This window comes from Astyanax mexicanus, chromosome 24 (assembly GCF_023375975.1).
Source record: "Astyanax mexicanus isolate ESR-SI-001 chromosome 24, AstMex3_surface, whole genome shotgun sequence".
NCBI lineage: Eukaryota > Metazoa > Chordata > Actinopteri > Characiformes > Acestrorhamphidae > Astyanax > Astyanax mexicanus.
The window spans coordinates 7,419,859-7,438,665 of record NC_064431.1 but is presented as its reverse complement, the minus strand read 5'-3'; the positions used below and the strand labels follow the sequence as shown (position 1 = coordinate 7,438,665).

Here is an 18,807-nt window from a genome sequence, read left to right as displayed (position 1 = left end):
CAACAAGTGCTACTAAACACCTCTGGGAACTCCTTCCTTCAAGACTGTTGGCAAACCATTTCAGGTGGCCACCTCTTGAAGCTCATTGAGAGAACGCCAAGAGTATGCAAAGCAGTAATCAGAGCGAGGTGGCTATTTTGAAGAAACTAGAATATATGTTTTTTTTTTTTAGTTATTTTTACTTTTTTGTTAATAAATTCACATGTTCATTCACAGTTTTGATGCCTTCAGTGAGAATCTACTATGTGAATAGTCATGAAAATATAGAAAACACACTGTACTATATATACAAACTATGTATGTAAAGCTACAGAGCCAGAAATGTTCATTAAGGTGGGTTTTTTGAAATATATTCTTCCACTATTTAACACGTTTTCCCTACAAATGGGTTACACACAATATTACATCTTAAAGATCTGAAAATCAAATTTATTTACAGGTAAGTAAAAAAAAAGGAACTTACTGATGTTGTTCCAAATTGTATTGGGTATTTATAATAGGAAGGTAATCAGGTAATCATATATATATATATATTGTAATTTACACTAATCAAATTTGAACAAATTCAGATTAGGTTTATGTGGCAGATGATGATTTTATTTAATTTTTTTTCAGCACTACATACAGCAACCAGCAGTCAAGCTATTTAGACAAACAAAGCAGAGTGCGGTGGAACTCTCAAGGCAGAGAAGCATAGTTAAGCAATGTGTATAAAATAGGATTACAAAATTCTACACATCACAATTATCCTAGTTAGGAAACCAGTAGAGACTAGTGTCTACCTATAGCTTGGATGGTCCTCATTATCTGCTGTTTCTATATTACCATTATAGAAAATGTAACAAAAAGGTGAAACAACCCTGAATTGTCTTTTTCTACATAACTGCTCAAGTGTAAGGGAATGTGATGCCAAGGTAAAGGCATGGGTGCATATTTCACCAAGCATTTAAGAAGTTCAATAAATTAGAAACACAGAATGTATGTTGAATGTAGTCTGTGGTGCACACACTCTGTGGTATATAATCACCACAACCTGAGAGGAATGACTGATAGCACAATCACTAATTCACCATGACTGACGGTCATAAGAACAAAGCATTCCTGATATCTACAACACTGCTTTACATTCATCCTTTCTATTACACATTATTAACAATTCCTTTTTTTTTTACATCTTAGTTTGTAACATGAGACACATTTTATGAACATTTACGATAATTTATGAATGACCGTTGGCAGGTTTAGTGCAACCTCAGGAGAGGATAAGAGCTCGGGGGTGTGTGCTGCTCTTCAGTGAGCGAAGATAACGCCGGGCTTTCTCAGTCATGATCAGTTGATCCTTCGTTCGACCACATGCCACCGTTTCCCATGCTGGGGTCATCTAAAGGAAAGTCAAACCCGTATATAGATTAGTAGGAGCAAAAATCTAAGAAGGCACTTTAGGAGATGCAGATATAAGGTGTAAAGATATTAATAGTGGGTGAAGAGATATATACTGGACTATAATCAAAGGTGGAAAAAGTACTGAAAAATTGTAATTAAGTACCTTTACTTTGCTAAAATTCTACTCAAGTAAAAGTACCCATCTAAAAATCTACTCGAGTAAAAGTAAAAAAGTACTCAATTTAAAATGTACTTTGAGTAAAAGTTACTTTTAATTATTTGATGTAAAAAGTACAACAAATCATAAATTAAAATGTTTTTATGAACTATTATTCCACATAATTTTATTTAGACCTTTCAGGCAGTATTTGTTCAGACCACCCCATAAAACATTTTTAGAACGGCATAGGTTTCTATGATTTTTGATTCTTTGATGTGGAGGTTTTGAAAGTGGACAGCTCTATCCGGACTGCGGGGCACATTTTGTATTGCATGAGGAGGTTATTGCCTTGTTATTCCAACGGCAAGCATCTTTTTTTATTTTTTTATTTAAACAATTGTCCCCCCCCCCCCCCCCCCCAGCATTTTATTTTTTAGTCAGTAATTGGGAGTTTTCCAATGTAGCGAAGTTAATTACTTGTGTCAAAATGTACTTGAGTAAAAGTAAAATTACCTATTTAAAAAACTACTTTAATAATTGACAAATTACTCATAAAATCTACTCAATTACAGTAACTTGAGTAAATGCAATTCATTACTTTCCACCTCTGACTATAATAATATAACTGTTATAAAATAACAGTGGATCAACACCAGCAGATGACATGTCTCTCCAAACCATCACTGATTGTAGAAACTTCACACTAGACCTCAAGCAGCTTGGACTGTGTGTGTCTCAGATTTTGTATTTCCTTTGACCAAAGCCATAATCAAAACTAAGGTTGGGGGGAGGGTGGGGTGGATTTTTTGGGCCAGATTTAAGATCTAGCCTCTCATCCTGATTTTTTTTAGGATTCAATTCATATACCATAACTTACAGGAATCAGTTTGGAGGTAGGTTGTGCAGGTTTGGTTGGTACTCCACTTTCATTAGGGCCAATGATGAAACCCTGGTCCAAGACATTCTCTTCCTTCTTCACTGTAATTGAGGAGTTCAGGCAGCGTGACAGTGACTGGTCTGCCTGTCAGACAAAATCATGCACAAGCACATCTTAGTACTTACTCTTCATAGTAAAAAAAAAAAAAAAAAAACAAAACCAAACAACCATAACCAAATTCTTGTAATGCAACACAGTTTTCATACCTTTCTGCTGGGTTTGGTAGGAAAAATAGTGTGCTGTCGTCGAGCTGGGCCAGGGTCATTACAGTCCAACACATCCAGAGCCAATGATTTGCGGACTTTCTTCATGGGAGGCCGATGCTGAGGACCAAAACCAGGACACGTTCAATAAAGTGGAGCAACAAGTGCTCCTTAAAATGTAAGACCCCTATTGTGCATAACATTGATAAACTCCACTGAGCTTTTTTTCAAGCATAGAATAAATGTCAGTACATATCGGTTTGAGAGGTCTTGACAATTATCGGCCGATATTATTGTGAATCCCTAAGTGCTATATGACCATCGGCACACTCCAAATGGTTATGAGGGTTATGAGAAATAATGGCAAGAAGGCTTTGCCAAAAGACCAAAAGGCAAAGAGAACATGTACAACAAATGTAGATTGGGACTGGGTCGTCCACTTACCATTTGTTTGGGTCTTCGCTCAGGTGGACTCTCGTCCTTCACGATGAGCTCAATTCCAGCTTCGCTGCGCAGAACCTCCTTCAGGTCCTCCTCTAGGTTAGGTGTTGGGGGCTACAGAAAGGTATAAGAACATTTTCCTCAAGCACAGACCTTTACACAGACTCATAAGGTGCACAGGGTTCTTGCAGGTTTCAGTGAGTTAAATTTAAGACTTTAGGCATTTTAAGAGCAACTTTTTTTCTTTTTAGCACCAATCGTAGCTTGTGTAAAATTAAATGATGGTTTGATGGACCTTGAATGAAAATACATACATTTTAAGTCTTTTTACGACCTTGAAGGAATAAGCAGTAATAAATGTAAGCGAGTGTGTGAAGTGGCTACAGGTGTCCAATTTCCAAACATTGGATTTTTTTTTCCTGCACCAGACACAAGGCTCATACAGGTTGCCAGATTGACACACAGTGGCAAGTGACGAGTCATATTCTGTAGCTGATCAGTGAAAATGTTTTCATGCTGTTGTGTTCTATATCTGGCAACTATAAATGTGGAGATGGAAATTGGGAAATGGCGTCAAATAAGAAAATACTAGCTGGACCTCTCCTGACTAGACCTGGCAATGCTTAAACGTTGCATGTTCCCTTAATATTTAATCATATATCTTGATGATAGAGCTTGATCAGAGTTACTACAGAAATTTTTATCCTTAATGGTTCCAAATTTGAGACATTAAGACGGTTTACGACCCTGTCGGAACATTAAACTAAACTTTTAAACTATTATAAACTATTTTTGATCGACCTTTTAAAATTGTACTCACCAGAGGTCGTATAGGGCCGTATTTCTCCAAAGCATTTTTAAACGGGGTCGGAGTTCGAGGAGTATTGTCCAAATCAGCCTTGTGGTTTGGCGTGATGAACCTGAAAAAGGAAATGTATGAGGTTAGATACTACTATGGAGGAATGTTGTTTAATTAATTAAATGAAAGTAATGGGAAATTAGATACATACACTGAGTTTTCTTTCTGAGTAAGGGGAGTTTTGTCGCGGTGCAGGGGCGTAGTGACTATGGCTTTTTGGCTACAAACAGGAGTAGAGGTGAGGGAGGGGTTTTCCAAGTCAAATGTGTCTTGTTTGGTCCATAGGTTTAGAAACTAAAAAGGGATAAAACAAACAATTAAAGAACATTGGAAAGTTGTCTAAAAAAATTATGTACTATAGAGGCATCCAGCTCAGGTTCATCTAATTACTTAACACAAAAACGTTACGATGGTTTTGGTGAAGTTGTGTTGAACAGATTGTTTTAGTGGCAGAAGTTACTTAAGATTAGGTTTGTCACAATAATTTCGTTATCAATTTATCGCAGAACATATAGATAAAATTTTCTTATTGAGGAGAACCTGTTAACCTGAATGATTCCTTATTATTTCAAGAACAATCAATTCTCTCAGACAGGCCTGTCACAATAAGATTTATCGTACAGTTTATGGACTGAATAGCTGTTCACAGACACTCTCCATCCATAAAATAATACAAAGATGGTAGAAACATACCCCAAGAATTGTAGCGAAAGGTGGTTCTACAAAGTATTGATAGTGGGGGGCTGAATACTTTTGGAGGTCACACTTTTCAGATTTTTATTTGACTTCACTTTTGAAAATTTTGTTCTACCGCACAATTATGCGCTACTTTGTGTTGGTTTCTCACTTAAAATCTAAATAAAATCCATTTAGGTTTGTGGTTGTAAGCTGACAAAAATATATATATATATACTTTTGCAAGCCACTGTATGTCGTTTTTCGCTTTTATTTCTGAAATAATAGTGTATCACTGTATTAAATGGGATATAAATTCTAAACTAAAATGTAATCTTTAATATAGCCAATACTAGGTCTCAAAAATACTCTAACAGCAGAGTATACATGTATTCTTACCTGTGAGGGAGAGAAGGGGAGGATCTTTACAGGAGTGCTTTTGGGGGTCATGGAGTTGTTGGCATCTGGAGACAGGGCAATGCGACGGCGTGTTCGTCGGCTCAGTATAGATGGGGGTGTGGCTCCACCAGGAGAGATTGGGATGAGCTCCCCTTTACTGCCCTTACTGAGCTCCTGCAGAGCGCTACCCTCAAGCCGAAACTGTAAAACCTCTGAACTCTGGCTTTCATCTGCAGAAAGGTCAAAATCAGCCAGATTACACCAACCCTCCAGGTCCTGCAGGAAGAGAAAGATGGGGATTATTTCATAGCAAGATCAACAAGACCTTGTTGGTGGTCATTAACTTTCAAAAAATTAAAAAGTAAACCTCAGCAATTAGCTGTTGTAATCTTTAAAACAAACAAAAGCACCCATCCAAAACTTGGCAACTCGGGGCACAGAGGCAAAATAAGTAAATAATAATCTAATTAATAAACAAATAATACAGAAATATTAAACTGACTTAATGGCAATTCACAAAAAATATACAAAAAAAAGTATTAAGTACTTATATATTTCCCTCTCAGTAAAAATATTACAATAGAAAAAAAAGCTTCTTCACAATAGAAGAGTGATACGTTTTTTTTATTTATCAAAATATAGTTAAAATTCAAATATATAAATTCCGCTAATATTTACAGCTCAACTGAAGATATATTTAATTAATTTTTGGGTTAACATAGGTACATCAATCAAAATATCCTGCAAAATCTATCAGGGGCAGCATATGTTTAGCCATCAGTGTGCAGAAAATATGCATTAAATCAACAATAGGAAGCATAAATGAAGGGAATGACAAAATAATCATGACCCATCAATAACTAATCAATAAAATATAAATACATACATTTTTTTCGCTTTGTTTTTGTTAACAGAGCTTTGGTTCAATAATTAATTGTAGTGCTTCACTCTACCTAATTTTATTTCCGTCTTAAACAGAGCACTGTTTCAGTTTCTAGTATATTAGTCCTATGCTGAGAATAATCTGTGTATAGCAGTCAGCGATTAGCATAGAACTGTAGAATACTGAATTACTCATTTGTGCTTTGTAAACTTACCCCATCCATCATATCCATAACCTCCTTCAGAGTGGGCGCTGCCGAGGGCGAGAGGAAGCCGGAGCCGTCTGCCTCCCAGCCCGATATACTCAAGGCGGCCCCGTTATCAGATTCACTCTTAGGGGTTGCCGGAGCTCGGGGGCGTTTAGGAGTCGCAGAGCTGACTGGAGCAGCTTCAGCTTTCGGAGGTTCAGGATGAGCCTGTAAAATTTAAAAGTCCATCAGATTTCTACAGTTTATCCCAAAAACTAAGACTAAGATCTGTTTCCTGCCTGAACGTTGCTTCCTTAGTTTGGATAATACGGCAAACAATAAAAAGGAGGCTTTAAGCTCACCAAACAGACCTGTACCAAACTGCAAAATCACAACACTCACCTCAAATCATTTCTATTAAAAAAGGGATAAATTGTATGCATAACATGTCAAGACCACATAAGTAAATGCATTTCAGATTACTGAACAACTGTTCAAATGTTTTTGAATTGTGCTAACTGGATTTCAAAATTTAGAGTACCAGTCAAAAGTTTGGACACAACTTTTCATTCAATGTGTTTTCTTTCTTTTTATGATTTTTTTTTTACATTGTACACTTAAAAATGAAAACTAAATTAAAGCTATAAAGGATCACTTTACTGTACATCCTGTACATTTGCACTCCTGGACACTACACTACAAACCTAACTTAATTGCAATACATGCACAGGTTTATGTTTAGTATTTGTCATATCTGCTGATACCTGTTATCTCCTATACTTAATTTATTCTGTTATGCACTACCTCATATCTACTGATTAATCGACTGATTAATTTCACACTTTGTATAGTTTTTGTATTTATCTATCTATCTATAGAATTATTTAGTAAAAAAAATAAAAATGTTAAACAAACAAGAATGTGTTTTATATTTTGGATTCTTCAAAGTGGCACTTTTTGCTTTGATGCCAACTTTGCCCACTCCCAGCTGATTCTCTGGGTAGCTTCATGAGAGAGAACCTGAAATGGTTCTCCAACAGTCTCCGACTCCAGTACAACTAGACACGACCACAGACATGAAAATCCTCCTTATTTTTTTTTTTTTTGTTCAAGCTAGGAACAAACATTATTATTTATAATTAGGAGCTTGAACTGGACATAGGCATTCTTCATTGGTGAAAAGCACTAACTGTATCCCCAGGTTCTTGCAAATACACAGCACTTCTACAAACATAATGTTTTACCTGTGTCACAACTTCTACAGACAGACCCTCTGTGGCGTCCTTGTAGCAGAACTCCTCCTACAGAAACAAATGATGAAAACACTGACTATGAGAAAGAACACAATAATCAAAAAAAGAAATAAAGACGCACAAAAAAAGTCTACACAAAATGGGGCTTAAAAACTATACCGGCGGATCAGCAGTGTGTTGAACTACAACCTCCTCTGGCTCAGGCTGAGGAACTATGTGTAGAGTTGTGTCCACTCCAGAATAGTAACCCATCTCAACCTTACGCTTGATGGTGGAGTTCCAGTGGTTTTTCACCGCATTATCCGTCCTACGTGAGAAAAGATTAACAACAAGAGAAACAGTTTAGATGGAAACATCCTTAATAACTTTCTGCTTCTCAGGATCTCAGGGCGTTTTCACCCCTGAAAGCATGTCTTTGCTATATTGTATAAGGTACATTTGGTCCGGTTAGTTTCGGTTTCACACTGCAACTGGATTGTAGATTGCTGTTAACTTGACGAGTTGCTTTGCCGTGCGTAGTGCTGAATTCTAGCTCTGTGTCAGAATCCGCCTCCCCTTCACGTACACACACACACACACTCTTTTAATTTAAGTTTAATACTTTCTCAACACATATATGTGCTGCATCGTTATAAAGCAGTAACTTAAATGGCTTAACAGAGCGGCAGATGGCACAGACACCAGGTTTGATGAAGCTGCTCAGCATTGAGTGAATCTCATAATACTAGATACACGGATAGCGTTTTTTCCGCCAAAATGAGAACCTTGGTGCTCGTCAGCGACCTAAGCCACATTTGCACCAGATTTATTGGAACTGATGATACATTACAGCAGGGATGTCCAAACTTTTTTTGTTGGGGGCCAGAAGGAGAAATATATTTGAAGTCACGGGCCACAGACTCTGTAATAAAACAAATTATTAAATATACCACTTTAAATAATACTTTTTCCTGATTATTTCATTTACTCACCATTTTACTTGACTTACTATCTTTATCTTTGACAGTGTTGTGTAAATTAAGATTTTTCAAATTGATGTTTCATTTCATGATGTCTCTTAATATTAAACTCCTTAATTACGGCAATTTTTAGACTCATTTGCTCTTTTTCAGCGCTAAAACTGTGCACTCTCTCCGCTTTTAGGCTCTTTTGCCCCGTTTTTCTGAGCTAGAAACGTGCACCCGCGCCGCTTTTAGACTCTTTGGCCGTTTTTTTTTCCCACTAGAAATGCGCACCCTCTCCGCTTTTAGACTCTTTGGCCCGTTTTTCTGCACTAGAAATGCGCACCCTCTCCGCTTTTAGACTCTTTGGCCAGTTTCTGACACCTAGTGTTCAAACTTTGAATCTCACATTATAAAAACCTGCTTAACAGCGGGCCAACTTTCATTCTATTTCTAAAATACCTCGCGGGCCGCTCCAAAAAGGAAACGGGCCGCAAATGGCCTGCAAGCTGTAGTTTGGGCACCCCTGCATTACAGAATACATCATCAACAGAGGACCTTGCACAATGGCTCTAAGTTTGTGCTGAAGAACCATGCGTACTACTCTTTGGTTCTATCTGGGAACAAATAGAGTGAATTATTTATTTAATACCATGACTAAGTATATTTATTAAATACCAATACAATCAGTTTTTTTTCTGATACACTGCAAAATATATTGCAGCAATTATAGCACGCAAGAAAATGTTATTCAGTCTGCTAAATGTGTACCAAGTGGGTCTTTTTAGTGCTCACCTTCCAGGCAGTAGTTTGGCAATCTCAGCCCAGCGGTTGCCCAGAACGCAGTGGGCCTTATAAATGATCAGGTCCTCCTCTGCGGTCCAGGAGGATTTCTTCACATCAGGATTCAGGTGGTTATGCCAGCGCTCGCGGCACTGCTTCCCCAGGCGCCCCTTTAGGTGCTTAGCCACCATGGCCCACTGCTTGTTACCATATCTATTCACCAGCTCTATTACCTAGCACAAAAAAATGTACAGGGTGGAAACTGAGGATGTGAGTCATTTTAAATGCTTTTACATTTACTCTTCTGTGCAAAGGTTTTAGACACCTGTGTAAATTATGGTGTTTTCACACCTGAAAGTCCAGACCAGAGTCTGCACCAAGGTTTGTGTATTTGATACACGGTGTACATTTAAATCAGTGGAACCTGAGTTCACTGATTTGGAAGGGTGAGCGAATACTTTTGGCAATATAATGTATACAGTGCTGTAAAATAGATTTGTTTTTGTTTTTGCTTTTTAATCAAACTATTAAATATTAAAAAAAAAAATTTAAAAGTACATTTTATGTTAATGATAATTTCATTAATTAAAGGGAAAAAAATCTGTCGAAACCAACCTGGCCCTCTGTAAAAAGGTATTTGCCCCTAGACCCAATAACTTGGTTGTGCATTGCTTGGCAGCACAACTGCAATCAAGCCTTGGATGGTTTTCAAGAATGAACCATCCGCCTGTTTAAGATCATGCTACACCATCTCAATCAGACTTTGACTAGGCCACTCCAAAACCTTAATTTCATTTTATTATGGCCATTCAGAGATGGACTCGTTTGTGTGTTTAGATCATTGTCCTGAACTCAAGTATGCCTGAGTTAAGTCACAAACTGATGGCTGAATAGTCTCCTTCAGGATTGTCTGGTAAACAGCAGAATTAATAATTCCATCTATTACAGCAAGCTGTCCAGGTCCTGAAGCAGCAAAGCAGCCCCAGGCCATCAAACTACCACCACCATGTTTTACTTTCAGTATGATGTTCTTTTTTTTATTATTATGTGTTAGTTTTACGCCAGATGTAACAGGACACACCCTTTCCAAAAAGTCTTTTCTCGTCAGTCACATAATATTTTCCCAAAGTCCTAGAGTGCATTAAAATGTTTGTTGGTAAATGTAAGATGGGGCGTTGTGTTCTATTTGGTCAGCAGTGTTTTTTGCCTCTAACTGAGGTGGGTGATGCCTCAAATTCTTTAGATGTAATTTTGGGACCTCATGGATGAACTGACCATGCCCTTTCGGAGTAATTTCGGTTGTAATTACTTTTTCACAAAGGGCAAAATTTGTTTGAATTGTATTTTTCCCTTAATAAATTTAAAAACTGTCTTTTTTTATTTTCTCAGAGATAATCTGTCTGATATTAAAGTTAGTTTGATAATCTGAAAAAATGTAAATGTAAGTACAGCAAAAAGCAAAAACAAGAGAAATCTGTAAGGGGCAAACTTTTTACGGCACTGTATATATATCCATTGCCATTGAAGAAAATTATGTCATGCTGCTGCAACCATTAAGTCAAGTCGTTTAAAATAGTAAAAAAAAAAACACTGAATTTATATCCTGTTTTACCTTTTCATCTTCTTCTTTAGTCCAAGGTCCTTTGACAAGGTCTGGATCCAAAACTTTGTACCATCGGTGCAGACACTGATTTTCTGATCGATTCTAAGAAACCATAAGTATGTTTTAGCATTTACTTGTTGAGTAACTTAGTATTAAACAAAAATACCCAGAATCACTCCTGCTTATTAAATAAGCAACAGATTTCATACACAACTTAAAAAGGACATACTGGAAGAAAACTGGCGATGTATTTCCAGTCTGCCGTTCCTAAACTCTGAACCAGCGTTCGCAGATTATCATCCTGGAAAACAAACAGAAAACACTCAGATATGTAGTACATGTATACTGAGAAAGAAAGCTAATATTACCATACTCTACTATGCTTGCTTAGCTTATACTCAGACAGCTCTTGTTTTACAGCAAGACAAACAGTACAAACAGTACTATATGTACAAAGCAGGCAGGCTTCCCTTCCAACATCTAATTTGAAAATTCGTATTTCATGTGTTGAATATACTGATCAGTGTGGCTGGTTGGATCATAAACAGACACATTAACTATATCGATAGGAGGTGGATCCTTATGTTTGTGTGAAACGTTGCTTATCAGGAAAAAACATAAATAAATTGTTAGATTTTTATTCACAGCAAATATGTTTTTAGATCATGTTTGTGTTAAATGTCTGTAATCGGATCATAAACAGCAACAGCAAATTAGTTATGTGTTGGCTCTTAATGTTTAGGTTAAATATTGTTTAATAGATTATAAACAGCCACACGAAACTTAGCTGTTAGGTATTGGATATTTACGTTTTTTTAAATGTTGCTGATCAGACCATGAACGTAAACAGCAAATTAATTGTTAGGTTGTGGGTTGTGTATCTTCAGATTTGGGTTAAATACTGAAGACCAGATCATAAACTGCCACAGAATCTTAGTTGTAGGATCAATTTGTTTTGCTTTTATTTTACTGATTGGATGATAAACGTGTAGAGTAGCTACGTTGTTAGGTGTTGGATATTTATGTCTGTGTTAAATGTTGCTAATCTAATCGCGCACAGAAACAGCTACAGTAACTTAGTTATCTGTTGGAACTTAATATCTGTATTAATTGATCAGCTCATAACCAGAAACAACAAATTAACTGTTCGGGTCGTAAACGGCCGCAGTAGCTACGCTGTTAGGCATCGGACCTTGTTGTTGTTGTGTTAAATATCGGTGATCAGACCATAAACAGCCACAGCAACTCAGTTATGGTTGAAATCTTAACACTTGGTCAAACATTATTGATTGGATCATAAACATGGGTTAGATACACATTAGATTTGAAATCTTCATGTGTGTATTAAATATTGTTAATCGGATGATAACGTTTGTTGTATATGTTGCCGATCGGGTCATAAACAGCCAGAGCAACTTAGTTGTGTGTTGGAACTTAAAGTTTGTCTTTAACATTGCTGGTTACAGCAAATTAGCTGTTATGTGGTGGATCTTAACAATTGTGTTAAATGTTGCTACAGTAACTAAGTTTTGTGGCCGTTGGATCTCCCATTAATGCTCTCGACTTTTAGCCATACAGGCTAATTTACCTCTTCCTGCGCCCACTTCACTTTAACTTTCCCGCAGTCCTTCTGGTCTGCTACATCAGAATCAGTGTCCTGACAATCTGGATCCTCTCTGCAAACATTTAAACAAACAGGAAATTCTTGTTAACAAGCTAACACGATGACCATGTGGTCATCAGCAGCAGTGTGCTGAGTTGTAGTGACATCATTAGAACTTGTAGTGTTTCTAGCTCATTCCTAGGAAAACCAGCTTGTCAGCTAGTACAAATGGCTGTGATTATGTAAACACTTGTCTAGCTAATTATAGAGTAGTAGAATTAACTAGCTAACAAGAAAGTGGGGGGTCTGCCCACGGAGCTTCATTATACAGGCAAAAACAAAGAGATATATTTCAAATGTGTCCTTCAACCACATTTAGGCCCAAGGAAATGTTTGTGTACATTTATCGAGTTTAAGATATTCAATTCCCTAAATGTTTTATAATGAAAAGAAATATTGTGGAGGTCTATTTTGGCCATCAATTACCTCATAAAAAAGTTTTTTTTGGTTATAGTTTCCTGTCTCTGGGCAACATTGCACAGTTACAGAACACATAAAGTGGATTGATATAAAAATGGCCTGATTTTTATTCTGAACAAATACAAATATAATGCAATAGATACAGAGGGTTAAAAGGTCATTGTTTTATCTACATTTCTTCCTACACACAAGACTAGCTAGGTTATATTTCGTGAAATGTGGTCTAAATTCAGGTACCAATGATGCTTTTAACTTTAAAAACAACATATTACTATGTAAAACTTTGTTTTATTTTGTAGGCAGTTAACTAGTTAGGAATCACAGTAACTTAACAACGTGAACAAAGTTATATAAATGCGTCTACAGTTACTTTGAACTTCATGCAAACAGATTGCAATAATTATAAACAGTCTACCTATAATAATGAGTTTTTTTTCTTGCTTACTTGCTTTAATGTAGGCAGTCCAAGTCCGAAAAATAGAACTCCGTTTCCAGGATTTCGTTCCAACAGCTTAGGCGGCTCCGCTGCAGCCGCGCTATACACAAAACTGCCCGGACAGTTAGAACGAAATCCTGGAAACGGAGTTCTACTTTCCGGACCTGGACTATCTACTTATATCTTGAATAAAATACAATAAAAAACAATGTAAAACAAATTTCATAAATATTAGAACAATTCTAAACTAGAGTAGATTGTTCAAAAGCCCAAATAAACGTATAATACAAATTCTTTTTTTTTAACAAATAAACAGTAAACTAGTTAGTTGTTATATTATTTAGGCGGGTCTCCAGTTCCCCTTGTTGTTTAGGTTGGCTAAACCTAAAGCTACAATTACAAACTCTGATTTCAACAATAGAGCCATGTCAAACTTTACCACCATCTAAAAGCTGTTTATTCATGATTTAAACATCATATTTTTAATTTTCCTCCAAAATACAGATCAGTAAATATGTGTTATCTGAGTTATTAACTTACCCGCGCGTCCTAGAAAAGGACATCTCCATCTCTAGGCGCGTTTATCCGAGATCCTCTGATCAAAACCCGCCAATTTCCTCTGATTCTGCGCTTCATGCAGTGAGATGCTTTAAATCCAGACTCTGTATTTAATTATTAAGGGCAGAAATGTTCTAAAACTTCTCGCTCGGACCCACAGCCTCTGGAGCACACAGGAGTCGCTCTGCTGCTACTGCTGCTGCTGCAGATCCGCAAACTAAAACTCCGCGCTTTTTTCGTATGGCTTTCCCGGGAGCGACGTCACGCGCATGCGCACCACCAAGACCCAGACAAGAGCACAAATGTAGGCAAATTATTAATAAATTAACCAGTATATTAATATGTAAAATATACATAAATATATCAGAAAATAGGTAATTGTTCCATTAAAATAACATTTTTTGCACAAAATTAATTACATGACGTATAGTTTTGTTTTTATTTTTAAATTTATTTTTTGTTTTTAAATTGCTCGTTTTGCATTTTTTTATTTTATCTTTTTATTAATATTTTGCATAAAGTAACTGCAGCAATGTTTGCGATCTTGTTTATTTTTTTGCCTGTTATGTTAATTTTTAAATAATGTAAAAAAGATAAATAACTAGCCAAAAATAAAAGAAAAATAGAAAAAAAATTGTAGCTGTGTGTGCGCTTTTGCATAGTTCTAGTAAGACTTTATTTAATGTTTTTAACGTTCAGTAAAAATCCAGTAAAAAAAAGCTATTTACAATTGTTTTATTAAAATAAAAATGATTACCTTGAAGTAAATTACGTGTTGTGTTTATATTTGCACAGGTTTAGTACAACTGTAATTTTTTTCTATTTAGTTTTTTAGTAAACCTTTTAGGTTTTTTTACTAATTCATTTGACTTTTTTATTAATAAAAATGATGGTATGTGTGTGCGATTTTGAATAATGCTTGTAAGATTTTTTTTAACCTTTTGTCTGTGTATGTGCATATTATTTTTTTTATTTATTAATTCCTTTTTTATTATCTGATGTTGCACGATTTTATTGAAGAAGTGTCAGAAAATATTTTTTCATAGGGGTTGGTAAATTTTTATTACTATTTACATTTTTTGCATTTTTTAATAAGACTTGTATCTGTGTGAAATGTTGCATACTGTATTTTACATTTGAAAATGAGCTATTTTTATTCAATATTGCTATTACATATATTCCATTTAACATTTTTGTTCATTTCTATTGTATTAACATTTTTTTTACTTTGAATAATACTTCAGTTATGTTATTTAAAAAAAAAGTTTATTTTAAGTTTATTTTAAATTTCAATCGTATTTGTCTGAAAAGTAATTTATAGAAATATATCTAAAATGTTTGATTAAAGATTCCAATAAAACTGAGCAGAAAAACGATGCAAGCCTATAAATACAAGCTGAGAGTGAGTGAGGCCTAATCTGCACAGGGATGGAGGAAGAGAGGGGTAGGCCTGGCAATATGGCTGTTCTGTTTAGATCAGTGCATGTGTTTACTGTGGCTGTTTCTCGGTTAGATTCATGATTGGAGTCTATTAAGCTCTTGTAACTCAAGAGTAGCACAATAAACAGTAATCTGGCTATATTAACTGGCTAGTATCCTTTCTGTTGGAGCAAGGATCTGGTAATCATTTTTAAAACATTAATTAGTTGGGGGGAATGCATTTAGGTAAAAGTTACTAAAAATATTTTTTGTGTCTAATGTTAAATTGGTTCAAAATTTAATAACAAAAGCACTGTGAAATAGCTAGTCAGTTATATAACTTGGCTGGGACAGGAAAAATGTGGTTATTTAAAGAGGTTTTTTGAATTACAATGTTAAATACTACTATTTAGCTCTTTAATATTACAATTTTAACCTAAAGAAGCCCATGGTGATTATAGCTATGTGCCACAGATACCTAAAAAAATCTTTACAGCACTTTATCCATTATTTTAATTCGTTTCAGAGTGATATATAACCCACTGAGCATATTAAAAGCAGTATCACCGGACCGTGTTTGAATGCATGTTATTTCATCTGACTTATTTGTCTGACCGTGCTGGAGATAAAACTAAGATAGTTCCTTTTTAAAGGAGTGTTTTTGCTTTTACAGTTTGGTTCAAAATGTTTTAACAATTCAAGTGCTTTGTTTTCATGTTTTATGTCCCATATACATAGTTTGGATTTGATTTTTTTTACACAAAATGGTTGAAACATAAGTCAGCATTATAAAGTGACCATCCATAGGTTTTTAGAGATTATGTGCAATGGCACTGAGCATGCTAGTTAGAACTGGTTGGTTATTTATCTAAAACCAGTACATACAGTACCAGCAAACATTTAGACACACCTCTTTACATTTAATGTCTTCTTTATTTATTTATTTATTTTTTGTGTAAACAGTGTTAAACAAACCAGAATATGATACATTTATCTTTGAGGACAGATCTGCACACTCTTGGTATTTTAATCTCAGCATCTTCATGAGGGAGAGTCACCTGGAATAGTTTTCTCAGTTTCTTGAAGTAGTTCCTGTAGGTGCTGAACAATAGTTGCTGATTTACCTTCACGCTGTGAAACTTCAGCTCATCCAAAATCACCTCAAATCTCCATCTCAGTTGATCAGGTTTAGATCAGTTTGTTGTGGAGGACAACCATTTGTTTTACTATTTACAATGTTATTCCATATTTATCCCTTAGTTGTTTTCACATGTTTATTATTAAACTACAATGTGGAAATAAAGAGAAAAAAAAAAAAACACTGACAAGGTATCCAAACTTTTGAATGGTACTGTAGATATTTTAAAATGTTTATTATTGGGACACACTAGCACCCCAATGTGTGAACTGTCCTCTCTCTCTCTTTTTAGACGGTGTGAAGACCTTTGAGGGCCTGTCTTTGTCAGGGTTGGACAGGGGCTTTGTCACAGATGGCAGTCTTTCTGCTTTGTCCATTCAGATGGATCCCTTCAAGCCACCCAAGGAGATTGTTGTAGAATATTCAGAGGCCGCTCCTGCTCTACCAGCTTCTTTTGATCACTCCTCTAATGTTTTGTCACCTTTAAATGTCCCCAGCAAGAGCTCTCTACTGTCTCCAAGCACCACCTTGACTGCTGGCCTGAATAATCTGGTAGCAGGCAAGTCCTCCACGCCTTACGAAAGGGTTAAATTCCTAAAGCCCATCCTGGTCAACTCGCTGGACCTGTCCTGCATTGATCTGACCACCTCCCACCCTTTATGGGAAGTCTCTCAAATCAGGCCTTCTGTGGAAAGCCCAAAGTTGTGCCTGGACTCCAGCAAGTTTGAGTCAACATGGAGCCCCAGTTATCAATCAGTTCCTCAAACGCTGGCAGAGATTTCCTCGCTGATCTGTTCGGGGACTCCGCCAGGCAAATCTGCCACGGAGGAGTATCTGAGGTCTACCTTCCAGGATTCCAATCTGCGCCATGCTGTTTTGGAGCTTGCAGAGGAACAGCAGAAAGGTCTGGCCAAAAACTTGGCTATCTAATTGTGTACTGATGTTGTAATGTTTTCTTTTAGGGGCACTATTGGAAACTATTAGCTATTAGCTGCCTGCTTGAAACTGTATTTAATGGCTGTATTACAACTGTATGTAATGTGTATTTTTGTACCTTAAAATAAACTGTGGTATTAATGCATTTAATTAAATTGTTATTCAAAGAACAATAAAAGAGGGAGACTTTATTGGAATTATAAACATTAAAGCATAGGTGTATATATAATGTGCACATGCAGAGGTGTCAAGTAACTAAGTTATCTGAACTTTCTACTTCTACTTCTTGCCATTTTAAAAATAGCCCTGTTACTCTTATTTCATTTCAGCTTCAGCATTCTGACTTCTCTTTATTAAAAAAAACATATCCAGATAGAGTGAGTCTGATTGTGATTGGATGAGAAGTATAAACATACCATTCCAAAACCCTTTTGATTTATATGCAATCCATCACATCTGCACACGTGTCCTATAGGACCCTTTGTCCTTTATGGCATCTTTTGTCTGCTTACAATACATTAACCTTTATACTTTAAGTAGTTTTGAATCCAATACTGTTACACTTTTACTTGAGTAAAAAGAGTTAATACTTCAACTTATACAGAATTAATCCCTACTATATATACATCTATCTGATTAATGAATGTGAATACTTTTGTGCACATGAGTACACTTTTCTATTGCACTTTGGGTTCACTGAGAATACGTAGAGTATGTACTGGAGGATTCAATTGTTTCAGTCCTGTAAGTTACAGGAGGCATAAAGTGCATTCCTACACTGCCTGGCCAACAAAAAAAAGTCTCCACCTGGATTTAAGTATGTAAGTGATGCTACAGTTGGTCAGGTCTAGGTGCAGCAACAGTATGTGCTGATAACAGTATATAGCTCTTGCTTCTCAGTCGACTTGACTAGTGTCAAACTAACTCTAGTGCTGAACTTCAGTAACATGTCTTAAATGACTTAATTCACTTTGTGTGGAAAGGAAAATTGTCTACATTGCACATCTTTAAACATTCAGAAGAACTGCAGCTTATTAGTCTTGCAAATCAGGCCGAAATGTTGTCCCTGGAATCCCGGATTTCCAGCATACCAATCATAGGCTGAGCATGCGAAGGAACAGCAGAAGGGTCTGACCAAAAATCATTGCAAATTAATTGTACTATATAGTGATGCAGCAATAGGTTTCTTTTTTAGGTCACTATTAGGAACTTTTAGCTAGTATAGGATAATTTATTAATTGTCCACTTGAAACTGCTTAAAAGTACTGCTTAAGCAAGGGCTGAGCAAACACTATCATCTATTTGTTCGCTGAAACTATTATCTGTTTGTTAGCTCAATATTTAATGACACAAAGACACCAATGGGACAAACTTTTATGTTCCAAATTTTATACATGTATTTTTACTAACATAGCTGTCAATAAACATGAGAAACATTCTAGACATGAAAAGATCACTCTGCTATGTATCAGTATTGACAAACTAGAGAAGAGAAAGGCGAACTGTCAGAGCTAACTGAAATGCAACATA

General features: G+C 36.1%; 2 protein-coding genes across 2 annotated transcripts; one reads left to right on the top strand and one right to left on the bottom strand.

The window, feature by feature from the left end:
- Positions 1–575: 575 nt before the first annotated feature.
- On the bottom strand, positions 576–14,018 carry mybl2b (v-myb avian myeloblastosis viral oncogene homolog-like 2b). Its single transcript, XM_022682332.2, has 15 exons — positions 13,767–14,018; positions 12,296–12,383; positions 10,937–11,008; positions 10,717–10,809; positions 9,117–9,337; positions 7,540–7,687; positions 7,372–7,428; positions 6,155–6,355; positions 5,058–5,333; positions 4,135–4,277; positions 3,945–4,044; positions 3,128–3,238; positions 2,687–2,803; positions 2,421–2,564; positions 576–1,381 (listed from the first exon to the last, which is right to left on the bottom strand). Exons 1-15 carry the CDS (start codon positions 13,793–13,795, stop codon positions 1,253–1,255), a joined length of 1,929 nt encoding a protein of 642 aa, XP_022538053.2. The 5' UTR covers positions 13,796–14,018; the 3' UTR covers positions 576–1,252.
- Positions 14,019–15,201: 1,183 nt separating this feature from the next.
- On the top strand, positions 15,202–17,422 carry si:ch73-303b9.1 (uncharacterized). Its single transcript, XM_007251378.4, has 2 exons — positions 15,202–15,228; positions 16,634–17,422. Exons 1-2 carry the CDS (start codon positions 15,213–15,215, stop codon positions 17,269–17,271), a joined length of 654 nt encoding a protein of 217 aa, XP_007251440.3. The 5' UTR covers positions 15,202–15,212; the 3' UTR covers positions 17,272–17,422.
- Positions 17,423–18,807: the final 1,385 nt, after the last annotated feature.

Bases quoted from the DNA above. Each gene is read 5' to 3' on its own strand.
- mybl2b (XM_022682332.2), bottom strand. From the start codon at position 13,795: ATGGAGATGTCCTTTTCTAGGACGCGCGG. The intron at 11,009-12,295 runs GTAAATTAGCCT...TTTGTTTTCCAG, and splicing joins TGAAGTGGGCGCAGGAAGAG to GATGATAATCTGCGAACGCT. The intron at 6,356-7,371 runs GTAAAACATTAT...TAAATTTTACAG, and splicing joins CTGTAGAAGTTGTGACACAG to GCTCATCCTGAACCTCCGAA.